Source organism: Alosa alosa, chromosome 7, assembly GCF_017589495.1.
Source record: "Alosa alosa isolate M-15738 ecotype Scorff River chromosome 7, AALO_Geno_1.1, whole genome shotgun sequence".
NCBI classification, from domain to species: Eukaryota; Metazoa; Chordata; class Actinopteri; order Clupeiformes; family Clupeidae; genus Alosa; species Alosa alosa.
Genome location: NC_063195.1, coordinates 6904261 through 6923595, shown reverse-complemented (window position 1 = coordinate 6923595; position 19335 = coordinate 6904261). Strand labels below are relative to the sequence as shown.

Here is a 19335-nt window from a genome sequence, read left to right as displayed (position 1 = left end):
TTAATACGGGTTTTGCCAGTATGCTGTAAGCATGTGGCATTTAAGATATGTGGATAACTTAAACACTTTTCCACACTGGGCACATGTTTCAGGCTTATGTGCAGTGTACAATAGCATGTGTGTTTTAAGAGTTGAAATGTGTAAAAAACATTTTTCACACTGGACACATTTATGAGGCTTATCTCCAGTGTGTGTAAGCATGTGGCGTTTAAGTTCTGGGGATGTTAAAAACGCTTTTCCACACTGGACACATTTATGAGGCTTATCTCCAGTGTGTGTAAGCATGTGGCGTTTAAGTTCTGGGGATGTTAAAAAGCTTTTTCACACTGGACAAATGTATGAGGCTTCTCTCCAGTGTGTTTAAGCATGTGGCGTTTAAGTTTTGGGGATGTTGAAAAGACTTTTCCACACTGGACACATTTATGAGGGTTCTCTTCAGTGTGTATTGCCAGATGTCTTTTAAAGGAACCGTATGTAAGAAATGTAATTCAATTAATCATAAAATGGCCCTGATTTGTCACTAGACATTAGGAAATCATGCTAATTTCAAATACTTATATCACTGACAATAGTAGTCCAGCCAGGATATCATCATTTAAAAAAGTGAAGTTGCAGCCCTCAACTGATGTTGATGTTTACATATTTGTGTTTTAGCTTGATCCGCCACCCTCCACCTATCTAGTAATCACAAAGTCAGTAGTGTTTCGGCATATGGGTTGCCAGCTCTGCTCTAGTTACCACATCTGCGGTGTACACCGCTCTACAGTATTTTGAAAGTGATTGTAGTTCCAGTTTTGGCCAAAATCCTACATACGGTTCCTTTAAGATTTGAAAATACTGAGAAACCTTTTCCACACTCAACACATTTATGAGGCTTCTCTCCAGTATGCGTAAGTATGTGGCAATTAAGTTCTGGGGATGTTGAAAAGGCTTTTCCACACTATGCACATTTATGAGGCTTCTCTCTAGTGTGTATTACCAGATGTCTTTTAAGATTTGAAAATAGTGAGAAACCTTTTCCACACTGGTCACATTTATGTGGCTTCTCTCTAGTGTGTGTAAGCATGTGTCTTTTAAGTTCTGAGGATGTTGAAAATGCTTTTTCACACTGGGCACATTTATGAGGGTTCTCTCCAGTGTGTATTAGAATGTGAAGTTTAAGTTGTGAGGGTCTTGCAAATGCTTTTCCACACTGGGCACATGTATGAGGTTTCTGTAGAGTATGTGTTTGCATATGGGATTTAAGGTTTGAAACTTGTGAAAAACTTCTCCCACACTGGGCACACGTATGAGGCTTCTCTCCAGTGTGTGTTAGCATATGGGTTTTAAGAGTTAGAAGAAGGGAGAAACCTTTTCCACACTGGTTACATTTATGAGGCTTCTCTCCAGTATGTGTAAGCATGTGTCTTTTAAGTTTTGAGGATGCTGAAAAGGCTTTTTCACACTGGGCACATTTATTAGACTTCTCTCCAGTGTGTATTAGCACGTGCTGTTTAAGATTTGACTTGCAAGTAAAACTTTTTCCACAGTGGGTACATTGATGAGACTTTTTGGCTGTCGCCTGCTTTGACTTAATTCTAAGAGTGTGTGTCTGCTGGTGTTTCTCGTAATCTCTCTGAGCTGTGAAACTCTTGCTGCAGATGGTGCAGTAGTATGGTCCTTCATTCAGTTGCAGGTTGAGTTGATCATTCTGTCCATGGAACTGGTGTTGCATTATGTGTGGGTGTTCTAATGCACCTGGAAGAGTTACCATAGAGACTTAGAATTACAATGAAGAGTTACCATAGAGACTTAGAATGAGAGAATTATATATGGGTGTTCTGATACACCTGGAAGAGTACCCGCATGCATTTAGAATGATAGACAGATGTTCTACTGTATATCCGGTAATTTACAACCCCCAATGCAGAGTATACGTTAGCCGGTTACAACCGGAAATCGGTTGATTTCACATGTAGTTGTCCGGGAGAAAACATATAGCCATCAAGCATTGAGTAGGCTATGGCCTTGATGACATCAACATGTTCGTTAATGCTTAGGTAGCCTTGTTATTGTAGGCTAACTATCTATTCAGTATAGACCCTTTCAAGAGAGTTCCATTATCAGCATCATAGTTGGCCCCACAAGACTTCCTTTTTAACATTCCATATGTTATCTTAATGCAGAGGACCGAGAGTGAGGGCCGTGGACCTATATTCTGTACAGGAGCGTGTGCTTCCTGCTGAAAAGGTCTCACGCACAGAGGTTAGAAGGAGGAGGAGGGGGCAGGGGATAGCTACACACCTCCCTACTGGTTTTAGCCTTTGGAACAACCAACAGTCTTCCTAGATCTGGCCGCTCAGCCAAACTGAGGATGAAGGGCCTTAGTCAGACAGGTAACCAAAGACCCAATGGTCACTATGAATGAGATCCAGAGTTCCTTTGAGAGGATGAGAGAAGCTTTAAGAAGGACAAACATCAGTGCAGCTCAGTGCCTGGTTTCTTTCATACATACCGTTTGGAATTGAGGCCAAACAGTTCAGTCTTCCTTTCATCAGACCAGATGATTTTACTTCTCATGGTCTGAGAGTAGTTGAGGTGCTTTTTGGGAAAACTCCGGCAGAAAATGGCTTCTATCTGTCCACTCTACCAGAAAGGCCTAATTGGTAGAGTGATGCACTGATGTTTGTCCTTCTTTATGCTTCTCTCATCCTCTTTAAGGAACTCTGGATCTCATTCATAGTGACCACTTTGTGGAGTGTTGGAGTATTGTATGTAGATTAATGAGAAAAAATATGAATTGAATCCATTTTAAGATGAGTCTGAAGCATAACAAAATGTGGAAAACTTGAAAGGGTCTGAAAGATTTCCGGTTGCATAAGTATTCACTATACAGTGTATAGAGATGCATCATAAATATTAATATTGAGCATTAAATATTCAAATATAATTTGATTATTAAAAATAATAATGAATGAAATTCGAATTGGATTATGGAAGAAGATTGACAGCCCTAGTATGTAACAGCTTACAATGGCTTAGTAGTAGTGCTTCGACGAGAGATTCCCTTCACTAAGCCAAGCGAAGACAATGCATGCAAGGAGACACTTATCTAACTCTCTTGGGGAGATGGTGAAAAGGCTAACCCAATTTCATACCACACTGGTACAAGTTCACAATCCAGTGAAGCACAGCAACTTGGGCAAAGTGGCTTGCAGGCAGCACCTGCTCTGATGTTACTTCTCATCAAACCCCAAGAAACATTGATTTCCCTGAATGAAAACATGGTATAAGTAAAGTATAAGTATATTTACTCTTTTGATCCCGTGAGGGAAATTTGGTCTCTGCATTTATCCCAATCCGTGAATTAGTGAAAGACACTCAGCACACATTGAACACACAATGAGGTGAAGCACACACTCATCCCGACGCAGTAGGATGCCTGCTACAATGGCGCTCGGGGAGCAGTGAGGGGTTAGGTGCCTTGCTCAAGGGCACTTCAGCCGTGGATGTGGGCATGGGAGAGCAGTGCTCAACCATTTCCCCCGCCCACGAAGCTGCGTTATTAGCCTACATTGCAGTGACATTACGTGTTACATTCTTACATGCTCCTTAGCCTACGGTAGGCCCAGGGACGGATCATGGCTTGTGCCAAGTGTGCACGTGCACAGGGGCCCTCAGCCCTCGGATTTAAAAAAAAATATGCAATGAATTTAGTCTAGATTATGCCCGGTGCTTCTGTCTTTTAATTTGCGGCACAACTGAATGGTGTTATGGAACCGCGGACCGAAAGAAAAATAAACTAAATGTTTTCCTGATCAATAAATACTTCTTAGTTCATAAAATATAGAGGCATAACATTAGGTGGAAGTGGTAGGCTATGAGTGCTCATTCAATGTGTATGCGTGTTTGCGAAAGTGAAACTGACCCTCTCGTGGGTAGGTGAATGAAGTGGATTCCTGCAATGTTCATGAAAACAGCATAGCGATTGGATAGCTTAATAAATCGCAACTTGTTGTAGGCCTAAAAGTAGCTTATATCGTAGCAAATAGCCTATGGCGATACCGATGACAGATAGGCCTACACTTATTTCACTCATCTCGCTGGAGTGAGCGCATAATGTGGGCTGTTGCGCAAAGAAATTAATTAGGGAGATGATCTGCATCTCCATTTACCAAACGCTATAGTTTTGCTAACATCTCCACTGTTAACCTGAAATATGTCTCCATGCAAGGTAGTGTCAAGCAGCAGTGAAGTGAAAACCTTATCATGCAGGTAGCCAATGTTCACGTCACCCGAGTCAGACAGAAAACGGGCCCTGCAGTTGTGCACCAGCCTGCACAGCGACAGCAAAGAGAGAAGCGCTGGCTGCACGTCGGGGTCAGGGGGAGGGGGGCCCATATTTGTTTAATCCGTCCCTGGGTAGGCCTACAGTACGCATAGTGGCCGAGTATGCAGTTGTGTGGAGGACGTCCTCCAGTACGCAATGTGTGCGAGAGGGAGAGAGCGAGACAGCGTGCATATGATTCTGTCACAAGTGTCCCTCATCCAGATTTACATGGGCTGTAGGCTAGGTTAGGCTGCAATTATGTTGTGCTGCAATTAAATACAGTACATCTCACTTTGCTTCCTCAAAAATTTTCCAAACACCTCGCTGATATTCTGAAAGGACTTACTTTTCACCAGAGAATCGCTGATTAACACATGATATTCTGAAAGGACTTACTTTGCACCAGAGAATCGCTGATTAACGCATGATATTCTGAAAGGACTTACTTTTCACCAGAGAATCGCTGATTAACACATGATATTCTGAAAGGACTTACTTTGCACCAGAGAATCGTTATCCTGCGCATCATCTTCTTTCTTCATTTCAATCTCCGCGGCTGTCTGTAGTGTTTCACTGTAGGTAGGGCCGCTGTATGACTCTGCGACGTCTGTTTGAATGTCCGTTTCAGTTTTACAGTGAAGCTCTGCAACAGGCTTATCTTCCTCATCATGAAATGAAACGATCACATGATCATATTCCTCCTCGTTTACATTTTCTTCTTTCACCACCACCCTCAGGTTTTCAGTCACGCAAACGCTGCCGTTAGGCCTCAGCGGCAGTCCAAGATCCATGTTCCCAGCAGACCAAGGTTGATCCCATCGGAGGTTATCTACAGGTTACAGTAAGAAAAAAACAGATTGCCTTTTTATGTAAATACTTAAAAAACAACTAATTAATTGTTACATGAATAATTGAGCTCTGAATATAGGCTACATGAGTTAACTTTAATGTCTAGCCTAGACTCAAGAAGAAGTCGGCTTAACCAGGCTACTGTTAGTGAGACTTTTCAGGTTGCTTGCCTCAAGCAAGTTCGGGGCCCCTCACATGATATCTTTTAATATGGTGTTTGTTTAGATCTGATCTGACTAAGACGGTTATTAAGATGATACAATATTGGAGTCAGTGTGCTGCACCCACAACTCAGTAATGGAAAGACAAGTACCACTAGACATTTACGTTGATGCCTTCAAAAGGCGTTTTGCTGTAGATCTACGTGAAAACACGTCCATACTGACTGACATTCTGGGTGGGTCGCGGAGCTAATCACTAATTTAAAATGTTACATCATCTAATATTTGAACTTTATTTTGAAAAACTTTATTTGTATAGTCTTGGACATAGATAGACAATGTTTGTGACAGGTCATGTTAGACATCATTTTAGCGGTAAACAAAAGTAGGCTACGACCCTGAATATTATTTGAAGTAGGATATGGATTCACTTAAATTGAGGACAAAATGGGATAGAAAACCCATTGTGTGGTGTGCAGTGAATTGCTGGCACATGGAAGCATGAAATCATCAAAATTAAAATGTCACATGGAAACCAAGCACCCCTGTCAGATAAACCTGTCGAGTAGCCTACTTTGAAATGTCTTCAGGAGTTGCAGACTTCATAAATGTAATGGCAAACATCAACATGTTTGCGTGTCTTAACATGTAGCTCACCATATATCGACTTGATGAACGTGGGAAATTGTAGGTCCCAAAGCCAGACCAGTTGAACCACTGCTCTAAGGTACAGAAATGGTCCGGTGGACCTTTGTGTAATGTTAAAGGTGAGAACATTGTTTGTGTACACAGTTTACTAAAAAGAAAGGTTTTGGACAACTGGCATGATGGCGGTGAGCAGAAAACCCGAGTGAGTTGTTCAAAACCTTTCTTTTAGTAAACGCTGTGTACACGAACAATGTTCTCAATGCTCGAGTTCATGTGAAGAGACACTGATGATACTTCGATCAAAGTTTCATGTTGTGTCGAGCCTTCTTAGTGTTTTAAAAATAGAGATTTTGACGCGATCATGTACCAAAAAATAGTTCCCATTCAAAACTCCATTTGACCCAAAAATGACAACACGGACAAAGCTTAAAAGTGGCGCTTTAGATGTAATTGTGCTTTTAAACGAAAGTTTGACTCGTGTACTGTACATTCACAAAAACACCCTAGGATGCATTTTGGCGAGTTACGCTTTCAGAGACAAGTTTATGCTTCGACATGCTAGGAGTCCACAACTAGTGTCAGTTTTGATGTGTGACGGCTCCCGTAGTTCTAAACGAGGCAGCGCTTGAGAGGTTGGTTGCTATATAATTCCTAACCACTAAATAGGATAATTTCTTACACAGGGGGGCTTTAAACTACATTACATGAAGTTGCAATACTGCACTTACACTCACTGCAATTTTTACCCCCTGGGTCATTCTGTGTCAAATCAGATAAGGTTGTTGCTGAACCGGTTGTTGTTCAAACCTTGTCTATATCAAGAATGTATCCCAAAACCATGGTCTGTAAAATATTTCTGTTCATATTATTAAGAGTGTACAACAAACCATTTTTCCAGCACATTTTTGTGTATTTTTGTGTAAGGTTTAACCTTGTATTTCAATACAATGCCTGTAGCTATGGATGGCATACTGTATCTGTTCATATTACACAATGTTAAAACACATCGTGTAATATGAACAGATAATGTGTAATGCATGTTGGCACATAATGTGTTTTTTTTAATAATACAAATTCTGTACCTTTCTAGTGGGTACGTTTTTAAGTATATATATATATAAGTATATATATACTCGTTTGATCCCGTGAGGGAAATTTGGTCTCTGCATTTATCCCAATCCGTGAATTAATGAAACACACTCAGCACACAGTGAGGTGAAGCACACACTCATCCCGGCGCAGTGAGCTGCCTGCTACAGCGGCGCTCGGGGAGGAGTGAGGGGTTAGGTGCCTTGCTCAAGGGCACTTCAGCTGTTCCTACTGGTCGGTGTTCGTACCGGCAAACCCTCCAGTTACAAGTCCGAAGCGCTAACCAGTAGGCCACGGCTGCCCCATACCTACATGTGCACAGCACAACCACTCCAAACTAACTTCTTCATGAATCTAGAGAGAGAAAGAAACATGTCGTTTTAAAATGCAAGAGGGAGACCACAGAGATAAGGGTCTTTACAAGAGGTCGACAAAAGAAGAGAGTTTGGAGTCTTCCCAGGTAAGAGACAGAAGGCCTTTTCACACAGAGATCACGCTAAATTTATGGAAGAGGGAACGTCTTTTTTGTGTCTGAAAGCGAGGTGAAATTTGCCGGCCTGCTGATCTGTTCACATGATCTCGGCATTTTGGGGAGCCAGGAGGCAGGATCAGCTATAGTAAATTAAATTGTGGCGTGCAACAGGGGGTAGAGTGATAGTCGTAGGCCTTATGTGCTTGGGCCTTTAGATACAGCAGGTGTGTGATTTCAAAAACCATGGCGGAGAACCGACTGCACTTTGGTTAGCTTGCATTTGCTTTGCTGTTGCTGTTAGAATGTTAAATTCTTGCGATAGATGTCTTCAGACAATAAAACTTAATTTGGAAGGAAATTGAAGAGAAGAGTTGCCTTGCCTTGGCGCATACAATGTACTGTGCGTAAATTTATTCATGCAATCGTTCAATATTACAACAATAAAATAAGCTTGTGTACTGTCTTAATTGAAACATGCTTCGCGCACAAATGATAGCCTAGGGCAAAGACCCACTAAACATTGGATGTCGTATGGACGTTGAGATGATGTCTATATTGCATCCGTCGGTCCATGACCAATTCTGAACTTTAGAACGACGTGCAAACTAATCTAATCTAATCTAATAATGACCCCATTTGTACGTCAATATGTAGTTGAACATTTGGACGTCGGTGTAGGTCACTTTTTTGGATGTCTAAAACAGGTGCAGGGAATTAACATGATTTAAGTAATTTATTATTATTATTAGTAGTAATATCCTAGTAGCAGTAGGCTAGTAGTAATACAAAATAAATGTAAAATACCAACATTGTTCTTACCAACATGATGAATGTGATCATTATTATTAGTAGTAGTAGTAATAGGCCTCGTACACTCTAAAAATGCTGAGTTTGCAGATTCTAGCTTCTAGGTAAAATAAACTAACGTTAGCTATCCCTCCCTTGCTGAAGTTACGGTAAAATAGCGTGGAAGTAATTTAGCAGTTTAAGCGTTACAGGTTCAGCAACTCATACTGACAAAAAATATCTTTGCCTTTATTGTTTTTGTGATTAACGTTAGCATCCTCATATCCTCAGTGGCAGCCATCATTGTAACGTTAATTAATTTACGATAACATCAGCCAGCTTCGCTGTATTCTGTCAACGTGTGGTGTGAATTGATAACAAAATCGTAGTAGGGCATTAGTTAACTTGTACATTATGAATTCATTTTTGATTAACTCTTAATATCACGCTTTGAAATGGCTATATTGCTCTAAAGTTGTCAGTGGTAGCTTGGTCTAAGATGACATTGAAATTTCTCATCGGTGGCCATTTCGATCCAGCGTTCATGTTGGTTAGCTTGCCTTATTTCCCCCTTCTTGTCAGGCTATTATCAAAGCGTTAAATCCAGTTACAGTGTCGGTGTTTGGCATAACAATGCCAATATTAGTGTAGTTTGTCACTGAAGACCATTTCAAATCGCACTACAGCATTGTACAATAACTGTACTTTTGTTGATTACAACAAGTAGTGTTGGTTTGCATTATTGTATTATCTTCTAAGATATATAGGTACTAATGAAAAGTTTACCTTTCTATTTTGGCAGTTAAGCCATGGGGAGGAGGCAAGGAGGTCCATGGGCTCTAACCTGGGACTAGAGGTCCAGGTGAAGTGGTTTTGGCTGGGGTGTGGTGATATTGAACCCATTGAGACTATACAGTACATTTCACTTTATGTCTATTGATGGACTGTTACACCTACCCTTTACTTATGCCAAACCCATTTCTGTTCTTTAAATATCAGAAAAGCAAACTTACTGTTGATGGCACTGAACTTGCACTTGGAAATGTTTATGGAACTTTTTTCTGAACTGTGAATTACATTAAAAACTCATGCCAAAACCAATTTGCCTGTGCTTTCAAAAACATTTATACAAATCCGTCAGCTTCAGTCAGTAGGTTGAATAGAAGACCCAGATGCAGAAGTAAAGGTGATTTTTACTTGTATATCTTGAGCATTACAGGTAACCACTGAATTTGTGAAACTAAAATAACAAAAACTAATATGTACTAAGCTAGTACATAGTCAATACATATTAGATCACTTTAAAGACACAGATGCAAATGCTGTAAATAAAGGTGAACAAAGTCCTTGAAATCAGAAGCTGCCACTGCTCAATGACTTCTGCCCCATCTGGTAGGATTTCAAAATGTTCCAGATCTGAAAAACAGAAATATTGGTATATGTCACATCCTTGAACTTACTGTAAACTATGAACAAGTGCTCACAAATTAAGCTAAAAAACATTTTTTATGTGGCAATCATAGACTGTGGAGGCAATATATGACAACAACGAAGTAAGATTGCAGACTCACTCCCAATATTTATAATGAACAACAAACTCACAGAACACTTAGCTGAATGGGGACAGGACCAGCGTATTCAACTATTGCACATGCCCTGTTTATGCGGGCAATAAGCAAAACAAATGTGGTGTATTTAAAGTAATGTAGAATAAATATTTCTTGTATTTTTGTGTTTTCAGTGAAACAGTGTAAGCTCATATCTACACCCTATTGAGGTAGTTATTAACAGTTAGGCCAAGGTCCAGTCAAACAATAGCCAGCCACTGGTGCCATATTGTTTAATTATGCAATCTGTATCCAACCAAAACCTGCTGATTTGAAGGCATAATGCAACTACTTTCCGTGTGTGACTTATCAAAAGATGCTAATGATAAATTATTTTGATAGTTATTGCACAGATGTGCCCTGAACTGCTCAAAATAAAAGGCCACTCTAAATGTCTGAAATGCATTCATGTTTGTTCAGTATATGGTAACGATGTTCAAAGTCAGTGGTGGAATGTAACGGCAAGTACAAATACTTTCGTTACTGTATAAGTAAAATTTCCACATATTTGTACTTTTACTTAAGTAAAATCTATAGTGCATACTTTTGACTTTTACTGTTACATTTTACAGTAATTATCTGTACTTTTACTCAGCTACATTTCTACAACACCATGGTTCCTTTTACGATACATTTTATGATCAGTTTTTTTCTCTCTGACAAACACGCTTTGTTTTACGGGGGTTGCTACCAAAGATTCTGGAGCGCCACGTGCATTCTTAGAAAACATAAGCTTCTAGTCTAGACCAGGCAAAGCGTGAGCTTGTAGCCATCTGCATTGGTAGGCTATATTCACCAGACCCATGGCTACACTGTACATGCAACTGTGTTCTGTGCCTTTCTCTGTCTGTTATCTGCAGCGTTAGGGCCTCCTCTCCGATGAGATTGCTATCCGCGGATCAGCTGGGTTACAGGCTATGCCCATGCTTCTGTCATGACGCCTGATCATTTGCGCACAAATGAATGGTAGACTATTAATGAACCGGTGGCCGGAAAAACGTAACATTTTCCAGATTAGGAAATATCTGCGCAAGTGAAACTGAACTTAATCATAAAGACACCTTTCTCAGCAACTTTTTCTGTTCAATCAGCATAATTGGCATTCTGATCCACCCGACGTTTCCTTGTCTACCCCTTAAACTTCAGGCTCTCGTGTTTTGCTGAATGATATTACTCAGCAGATCACCCTAGTAGATAACCAGAATTACAGTCTCTAGAATTGTAGGTCAGAATGTAAACTGGATTTACAGATGGTAAGCACAATTGCATTAACTTAAAACTATCTAGTCGAGGGTATAACCTAAAACTAGCTTAATTAAAATGCCACAGCCCATACTGATTTTCCTTTTTTGAATATAGATATTAAGAGAATAAATCATTTTTACTTTTAATACTTAAAAATACATTTAAAAGCAGGTACTTTTTACTTTTACTTAAGTAGGGTTGTCATTGTGGTACTTTTACTAAAGTAAATATTTCTCTGTGTATTTGTACTTTTACTTAAGTACTGAGGTTCAGTACTTCCTCCACCACTGTTCAAAGTATACGGTCAATGGTTCATAGCGGTTCACAATTTTGCCTCAGCTAAATGACAACAAGCCTTTTTAATGCTTAATGCTGAAGTTTTTTTATCTTAAACGGACAACCCAAAGACTGTATAAATTGTCAATGGACTAAGCATTCCCACAGAGCGTATTTACAAAAGGTTTTTGACGAGAACATGCTTTGTTGCCCCAGTATGTTTGTGAACTAACGTTAACTTTAGAGCTGTCTGTTCATTGACTCACACCTGGCTAGTATGACCAACGTTAAGCTAACTCATAACGGGAGCACAATGGTTTTCACTAACGTTAACTTTATTCAAGTTAACTAAATGTATGTGTGTGCTTCTGCCATTCGGTCATCATTTTTCGACATTAACTTATTTGAGGCGATATGGCCTTAACGAAGCCTAACGTTAGTGCCCACTTTCGATGCTAAATAATGCTAACATCTAGTGCTACGTGGAAATAGTAGTGGAATGAATGTCACTTACCTGGAAAAACTGGAAAGTCTTCTGTGCGTCGGTTATTAGGCTTCAATTAATAGCTTAGCAAACCATTTTATGTCAGCTTTTTGAATAAAGATGTTCAGAAAGGATGTGGTAACTTTGTGTATAATCATGGCTGAGGCGCCAAAGTTTCAGGGTTTCCACTCAGCTGGCAACGTCTGCTGCTGTATGCCTCGGCGTCAGCCAATCAAACCGACCACGCCCTTAATTATTCATATATTTTATATCTAAATGTGATCTAAACTAATGAGTTAGAAAAAAATCACCCCCCTCGCGGTTGTCAGGCACTGGGAAACTACCTAAAAGTACAATAAAAAGTCCATGGGACCAGGCTTTAAAAACATGTATTTACGCTGTGAAAACGGACATTTTAACATGGGAGTCTATGGACATTTGCTCACTTTTTGGGACCAGTCCCTAGCGGATTTTCGATGCATTGCAGTTTTTCGAACTTCCGGGTAGGCTTCATTGTTCAGATTAGAATGTTGCCGCTTGCTTTTAACCCTCTGACAGCAATTTGAATTGCACTTGAACCGCACAGCATTGTGGGGCGATTTCTAACGTTCATCCCTTGCCTCCCACCCCTGACAAAGTTTTCAAATCCAGTAACTTTAACTATTACTTTTCTGCTTGTGTGAGCTGTCCAAACTCTGCCATCATCATATCCAAGGTAAGAATTACAGTACTTCTGCATATCCCAATTGAAAACGCGAATTTATTATAAATATATTGGTTTCAAAGTGTAATGTTAAAGGTGCGATTTGTAGGATTGTTACCGAACGTTCTGTAGGCCAAAATCAAAACACTGGTGAACGTTCTCAAGACTACCAGACGCAAGCCTCTTCTGCTTGCCAGATGTAATGAAGACTTAGCTAACGTTAGTTGACCTGCAGCTGCTTTAACGCTTTCTCCAACCATGACCCAGCTACACATTAAGGAAAACAATGAAAACAAAAATACCTCTCTAACCAACGTAACATATTTACCTGAAGTCAGCGATTCAGATGAAGTTTAGCCTAGGCTACCTGTTGTGGAAAAATATGGCCAGCTCTTAAGACTTGATATTCTTCGTTTGACTAAGACGCCACCATATCAGGAAGCTCCTCCGGCGTCCACTTAATTTGTTTCTTGTTTTAATTTTGTAAATTTGCCTGCCTCTCTCAGAGGGCGTTTATGACTACAACTGACAGCTGTTGACAGTTGGCCTTTGCTAATTTGGCAACCCAAATAGGAGGACGTGCTAGCCCATTATTAATACGCTATTCTAGAATGAATCGTTCAAAACATAAACGAAAATTCTAAGAGATTCCGCCCCGTAACACATTTTTTTCATGGGTTTTACGGGTTAGAGTAATGTTGTCAAATAAGCCATTACGTCAATTCATCGTGTTTTCTTACAACATATGGTGATCATTTTCTGAATGGTTACAGTTTATTTTCCATTATTTCTTACATACTGGACCTTTAACCAAAACCGAACTAAGTCATGTTAGAACTAGCTAGCAATTAGCTAACGTTAGCGAGCTAAGAATCGCTAACGTTGACGGAGTTAATGTTAACTTTTCCAATAGCTAACTTTACCATTATGTTGGATGTCTGGAATGGTAGTTAATATCATATCCAAAAATACATCTGTGTAAGATGTCATTGTGAATGTAGTTTTAGTTTGAATGAAATATCAGGCTAAAGTTAACTGTTATTTAAAGTGTCTCCATGCAGGCTAATATCAACTTAGCTTCTACAGACACAGATGAGAGTTGTTAACGTTAACGTTAGATAATTTCCATGATTTACATTTAATATGCATGTAGTGTTGATATTTAAATACAAAAGAGGACCAGTAAAACAAATGAATGTAGTAGTGGATGCGAATGGGGGCAATTATACATTTGGGGAATTGGGGGTATGATACACTTTAGGTTGTGAAGTAGTGTTTGGCTTCATGTTCTTCATTCCCTTATTTGCCCCTTGTTTGATGTACCTGACTTGCGCCTCAGTAGTAGTGCTTCAGTGATGGTCTTTTTGTGTTCTGTGTGTTTTGCAACTTATTAATTTTAGTCTCCCTCTGTTCCCTCTGTTTGCAGGCGCATGATGTGAGGACTGCTGCCCTGAGAACGCTGAGTGCATATGTGTAAAAAAAAAAGCCCAGAATTAGTTTTTATTTCTTAAAAGGTGAATCTGGTCATGTTTGCAATAATCTGGTCATGTTTACAGTAAAGATGGGGGAAACAACAGTCGGGATTGGATTGTGATTTATTGTTAATCTGACTGTAAGGTGTCCAGAAGGTAGGAACCTGTTCCAGTTAATTTTACTGAAGCTTCATTTGGCTCGGCAGCAGATTTGAAGTGGAAATGTATGTCTTGGTATGCATTTCCAGTTACCATCTGCTGGTGAGAAAGTCAAATAAAGCTATAGGAAAATTAACTGGAACAGCATGCCACCTTCTGAAATGGGACTGTCGTGTATGCATGGTGTATGTGCAGCTTATTGCTATTCATGTTACACTGTTTTTGCTGTTACCTGCTGTGTATTTTAACATTTGGGTTAATGGACTCCTTGAGTGGCTGTGTATTGGACTTACTAGCTAAGTACCCTGTTAAGGGAAGTTATATTTCTGTAGCCCTACTTGCTATGCGTTAGTAAGTTGGTAGACAAAGTGGCTGGTGGCTCATAACTGTTTGTTGTCCGTTGCAGCTCAGGTTTACATCAGCCGAGCAACAACGCGATCTGGGGGAATGCTGGAAGTGCCAATGAACACCGCCAGATGTAACATTGATCAGTTCTGCTGAACAACCAAGTACATTCAGGGAAGGATCCGCTGATTTGGACTTGTGGATGACCTGGCGCCGACAGTGCAGTACCGGCTACATCGGAGCGCGTCCTGTGGACTATTCTTTTAAAACTCTGGCTTGCGGGAAGCCGACCAGCAGACATTCCTTTATGTGTTGTGTCTGTTGTCTACGTGACTTCGCCAGCCCAGCTGTAAACGAGAGTGGACAGAAGACGTTAAGTGAGCTGGAACTGAATTTAAGGTGTAGCGTAATCTGATTCTCATTGTTTGTGGGTTTAATTATGAACCGCTGTGCCCTCTCAGTTTTTTGAATGTATATTCACCTAGATAACTTATTTACCTGCATTATTAATCTGTTTTCTGCTTGCCAGTTGGGGTGCTTACGACGGGACTGCAATGTTTATAGCTGGGCTGCTGTGAGTCCTCTATGTAAATTTTAGAAACTGTGCAATAAAAGCTAAACTGTTCTTGAGCCTCATGTGTTTGTGAGTCTGGGGAATTACCGCTTACCTGCAGTAGTAAAAAGGCCTGGACAGGACTACAGTTATGCATAGAAACTATAAGCAGTACAGTATAAAATCAATATCTAAAATGAGTCTGAATTTGACGTCGAAAAAGACGCCCACAAAGATGACGCCGAAAAATGTCCATGAAGACCACATTTGACTAGAAATAGCTCCTATAATGGACGCATTGTGGACGCTGGTAAATGGATTTCAATAGACGCCGAAAAAGACGCCGCCTGAGTAACAGTCTGCACGCCCAGGTGACTTACAGTACATTTGACGCCCAAAAATGACTTAGAAAAGACGCCAGATCAACGCCTTTTGGTCAGTGGAGAGAATGGACATCTCAACATAAGGATACATTAGAAGATGATGATTAATGTTAACTTTGTCCACCACGGATAAGCAGTTCTTTAAAAACGAACGCTCCATTCAGTCATAAATCATTCAAGCGTGGGGCCTTGTGCTCGTCATGAAAGGAAAACAGCAGCTTAATATTTTTCAGGTGTTTAACAGTAGGCCTAGGCGCACTGTTAGCAGTTATGCCGAAGGCAGTGAGATTATTAGGCATTGCATTCTGTCACCAACATACGAGTTCGGGTTGATAAGATTCAGTTAATGCAAGTATGGATCGTCTCAAAGTTTGGGGACAACCAAACAGCAGTGTAGGCAAAGCAAATCCTAATTGTTAGGTTACCATAGCTGTCTTTTCTCTAGGCCTGGGCCTATCGAAATCAACATTATAAGCACATTGGTTCCTTTTTTCTTTTCTTTTCTTGTTCTGTTGGGTAGTAAAGCTGCAATGCATTTAAAGCAGTACATCATGACCCAGAGCCGATATGGCCAGAACTGCTGCTCTGTAAAAAAGTATTTCTGTACCACCCAAATTTGCTGAACTACTTGCGGCGAAGCTTATTCATCACAGATGTTGATTCCGGGGACGCTTTGGCGTTGTGGTTTTAGTTCTGATGTCTGTACTCGAAGATGGTCAATAAAGCTTGACGGGCTGGATCAGGATCGGGATTAGAAGAATTTATTGTAGATGGTACAACTCTCACTAACTGAGCACAGGCTAAGTCTCAAACAGTAAAACTGCACAGAGTCTAACAGGTGTGGTAGTTAGTAGAAGCGGGCTCCTGTTGAGTGTCTTGGCATAAGATGCTCCCCCGAAGTCGCTTCCTCGATCCGCCCCTCAAGTCCAAGCCTGAGACAAAGCCTGTTATACTAAAAATCATGTCAACGTAAATCATGCCAACGGGAAGGTACCAGGAGGTACCAGCCATAGGATAGGAAAAGTACTAGCCCTGGAAACAGAATAACAAGGTGATATCTCATTCTGCTCATGCTATGACTATGGCCAGGAACATGGCAGTCTGACCTGTTGATGGTAAATCCTATGTGCAGACACAAACAATGGCATGTACCTCTCCACGCCTCTACTACACACAAAAAGTAACACAGATGAACACAGATGAACACATCAGAATACATACAGAAATACCCCAGATTTCTACAGTCCCCCCTCTTGATCAATTAAAAAACACAGATTTTTATAGATCATACAAAAACAAATAAAAGGAGTCTGATGTGGTCTAAAGAACAGAGGACAAACCAAGACAAGATTACTTCTCTAGCACTTCAAAAGGAGGAAGTGCCGTGTCTTAAAAGAAAACATAATAACTGATTTCGGGTTCCAGGATTGTCTCACACATAAAAAAAAATAAAAAGGAAAGGAATCAAACCCACATCCTCGGTACATCCCGAGGCTGGGCAGGAGGTACTCTAACAGGGGGCCAATCTTGATTGGTGTGGTGGCACGCTTAATGATACACAACTTCACTTGGAATGATAAGTAGATGACAAAGATGGGAATGAGCAGGGGCATAATGAACTGGACAATCTGAGCAAACAGGGCCCACCCCAGCTACTCAACCACCCTCCCAGGGACCAGCTACCATTATCCCGCTTAAGCTGCTGCACGGACGTGAATATCTTTGATGTAATTGGAGACATTACCGGTCGAAATCAGGCACATAAGTACAGCATTACTGTCAATCAGAGCACAAGCACCTCCTTTACTGGCCAAAACCACGCCCAGGCAGAGTCTATTCTAGCGGGCAACCTGTCTTACTGCATACAGTTCTTGGTTAATGTCTGAAAGAGCACGCAGTGTCATTAGCTACTACATCAACAATGTGTACCAGAGATTCTCTAATCTCATCAAGCTACGGAGTTAGGCCATAAGTTGGAATTAAAGCGCAAAGAATCTCTGTGTCGGGTTGCAATAATACTGTGGACCCCCAAAGCTGCCACGCTTTAGTCCTAGGGGTGTATGGATGTTGACTCACCCACCAATGTTCCCCTCCCACAATCCTCACAGCTGGAACAACATAAGATAAATAACAAGAGCCTTGCCAATTATGGGGAAGATAGGAATATGCATACTGTCCACACACCTAACATGGAACCACGTGACAGGGCTAGTGCATTAGTGACGCACTGTACTTCCCTGGAAGGCCCCACCTGGAACACGATCATCGGGGGAAGGAATATGGACCACTTCACCTGACTGTTCAATGGAAACTTCAGTCTGTCCAACCTGAACTTCATATGGGCAAATGCTCTGACCTTACCACCCGACCGTCCATTTTTGGTCGGGCCACCCAACAGATCACACCACGGGGCATAACTCAATTTAAGCTTAGTAGGGGCCCTCTGGCCCATGGAGGATTGGGAAAGATGTCATCAGGGGAACCATTTGTAGTACTGTTAAAGGCAGCTACATACTCTGGGATGTCAAAATGAAAGTCTTCCGTGAATCTTCCTCCTGGTCTACACCCTATTTCTAAAAAGAAGACGGGCGGAAATCAGATATAATTCTCAGACCCTGCTCAAGGTCATGTTTCCGGGGGATCAATCCAGTTTGCAGTAACTGGTATCCATTTTGTTTTGCCCTGGACCTTTTACTGCCACTGTGTTATCAATAAGATCTGATAATGACCCATCAGATTTCGCCTAGCACTAACCTTTGGGGCTTGTGAATCATCACCCACTGACCTGGCACTAGAGAGTGCCCACCTTCCGGGGGTCTCCCCAGGCCTCTTTCACTTGGTTAGCCGCTGTCTGGACCGGGCTTCTGTCAATTGCACACAGTAGTTCAGCATTGCATCTGATGTCAGGTGGATGTCGGCTTTCCTCAGATCAATCGCCTGGTGCGGAGAAAGGCCTGCCAGTCACGATCTCAAATGGAAGCTGAGTCCTGTGTCCCTGTTGCTTGTAGCACGCGATGCTACACAGGACTGTTGGTAAAATACAACCCAAGGAATGCCTTCTTGATGTTTCTTGGCCAGTCAGCTCCTTCAAAGGCCCGGTTGGCTCTCTCCACCTGCCCAGAGGATTCTGGGTGGTAAGGGCAGTTCAGGGACCATTGTTCAGCATGCTGGCCGCACCTCGCGCCAGACTGCTCCAGTGAAGTGTGTGTTCCGTTGTCTGAGCAGATCTGTTCCGCAATCCAGATGCGTGGAATGATGTCTTTCCGCGAGGACTTTGGCAGTGTTAGTAGTGCAGTTCGGATGCGTGCAGGGAACGCCGGATCCACCCTGGAGAACTTGCACAGGACAATCAGAACGTCGCGATAGCCTTGCACTTTGGAAGGGGTGATGTAATCTATCTGAAGAACTCTGAAAAGGCCCTGGTGGGAGCAGGTGTTTTCAATGTTGGCAGTTTGATTTCTGTAGGTTGTTTTGCCGACAGGTGGCACACCCTGACGATGTCCCTGGCGTTGCTGTGAACTTTGGGGCCCACCAGACCTGTATGAATCTGTTCCCTCATTTTTTCCACTCCCCGCGTGTCCAAGCCAATGAATTTGCGTCCAGGTATGGCAGAAGACTTTCTGAGCCACTGTTAGGTTTTAAACCTCCACAGGTTGTTAAGCCATGGAGCTTCGCTGCATTTTCAATCAAGTCCACTTCTCTTCTCGGCTTGGCGCTGTTCTGCATGTCTTTGATGTTGGCCAAACTTTCCCCGTTTTCCCTCTTCCAAAGTTTCCTTGATCTTCTTGGTATTA

General features: G+C 41.4%; 1 protein-coding gene and 1 long non-coding RNA gene across 4 annotated transcripts in view; both read right to left on the bottom strand.

The window, feature by feature from the left end:
* LOC125297365 (zinc finger protein 239-like) overlaps positions 1-19335 on the bottom strand; it is a 58129-nt gene that overhangs the window by 35341 nt on the left and 3453 nt on the right. For 2 of the 3 annotated variants that reach the window (XM_048247703.1, XM_048247702.1), the window contains exon 2: positions 4806-5138. In XM_048247703.1, the coding sequence (XP_048103660.1) occupies positions 4806-5138 (333 nt within the window). Of the gene's footprint in view, positions 1-858; positions 1738-4805; positions 5139-19335 lie in introns of those variants that run through there. The other variant, XM_048247701.1, reaches the window with a different exon arrangement.
* Positions 16725-19335, bottom strand: part of LOC125297465 — a 4709-nt gene continuing 2098 nt past the window's right edge. The window contains exons 2-3 of the long non-coding RNA XR_007194056.1: positions 17835-17838; positions 16725-16899 (exon numbers count right to left, since the gene is read on the bottom strand). This is a non-coding gene — a long non-coding RNA (uncharacterized LOC125297465). The remainder of the gene's footprint in view (positions 16900-17834; positions 17839-19335) is intronic.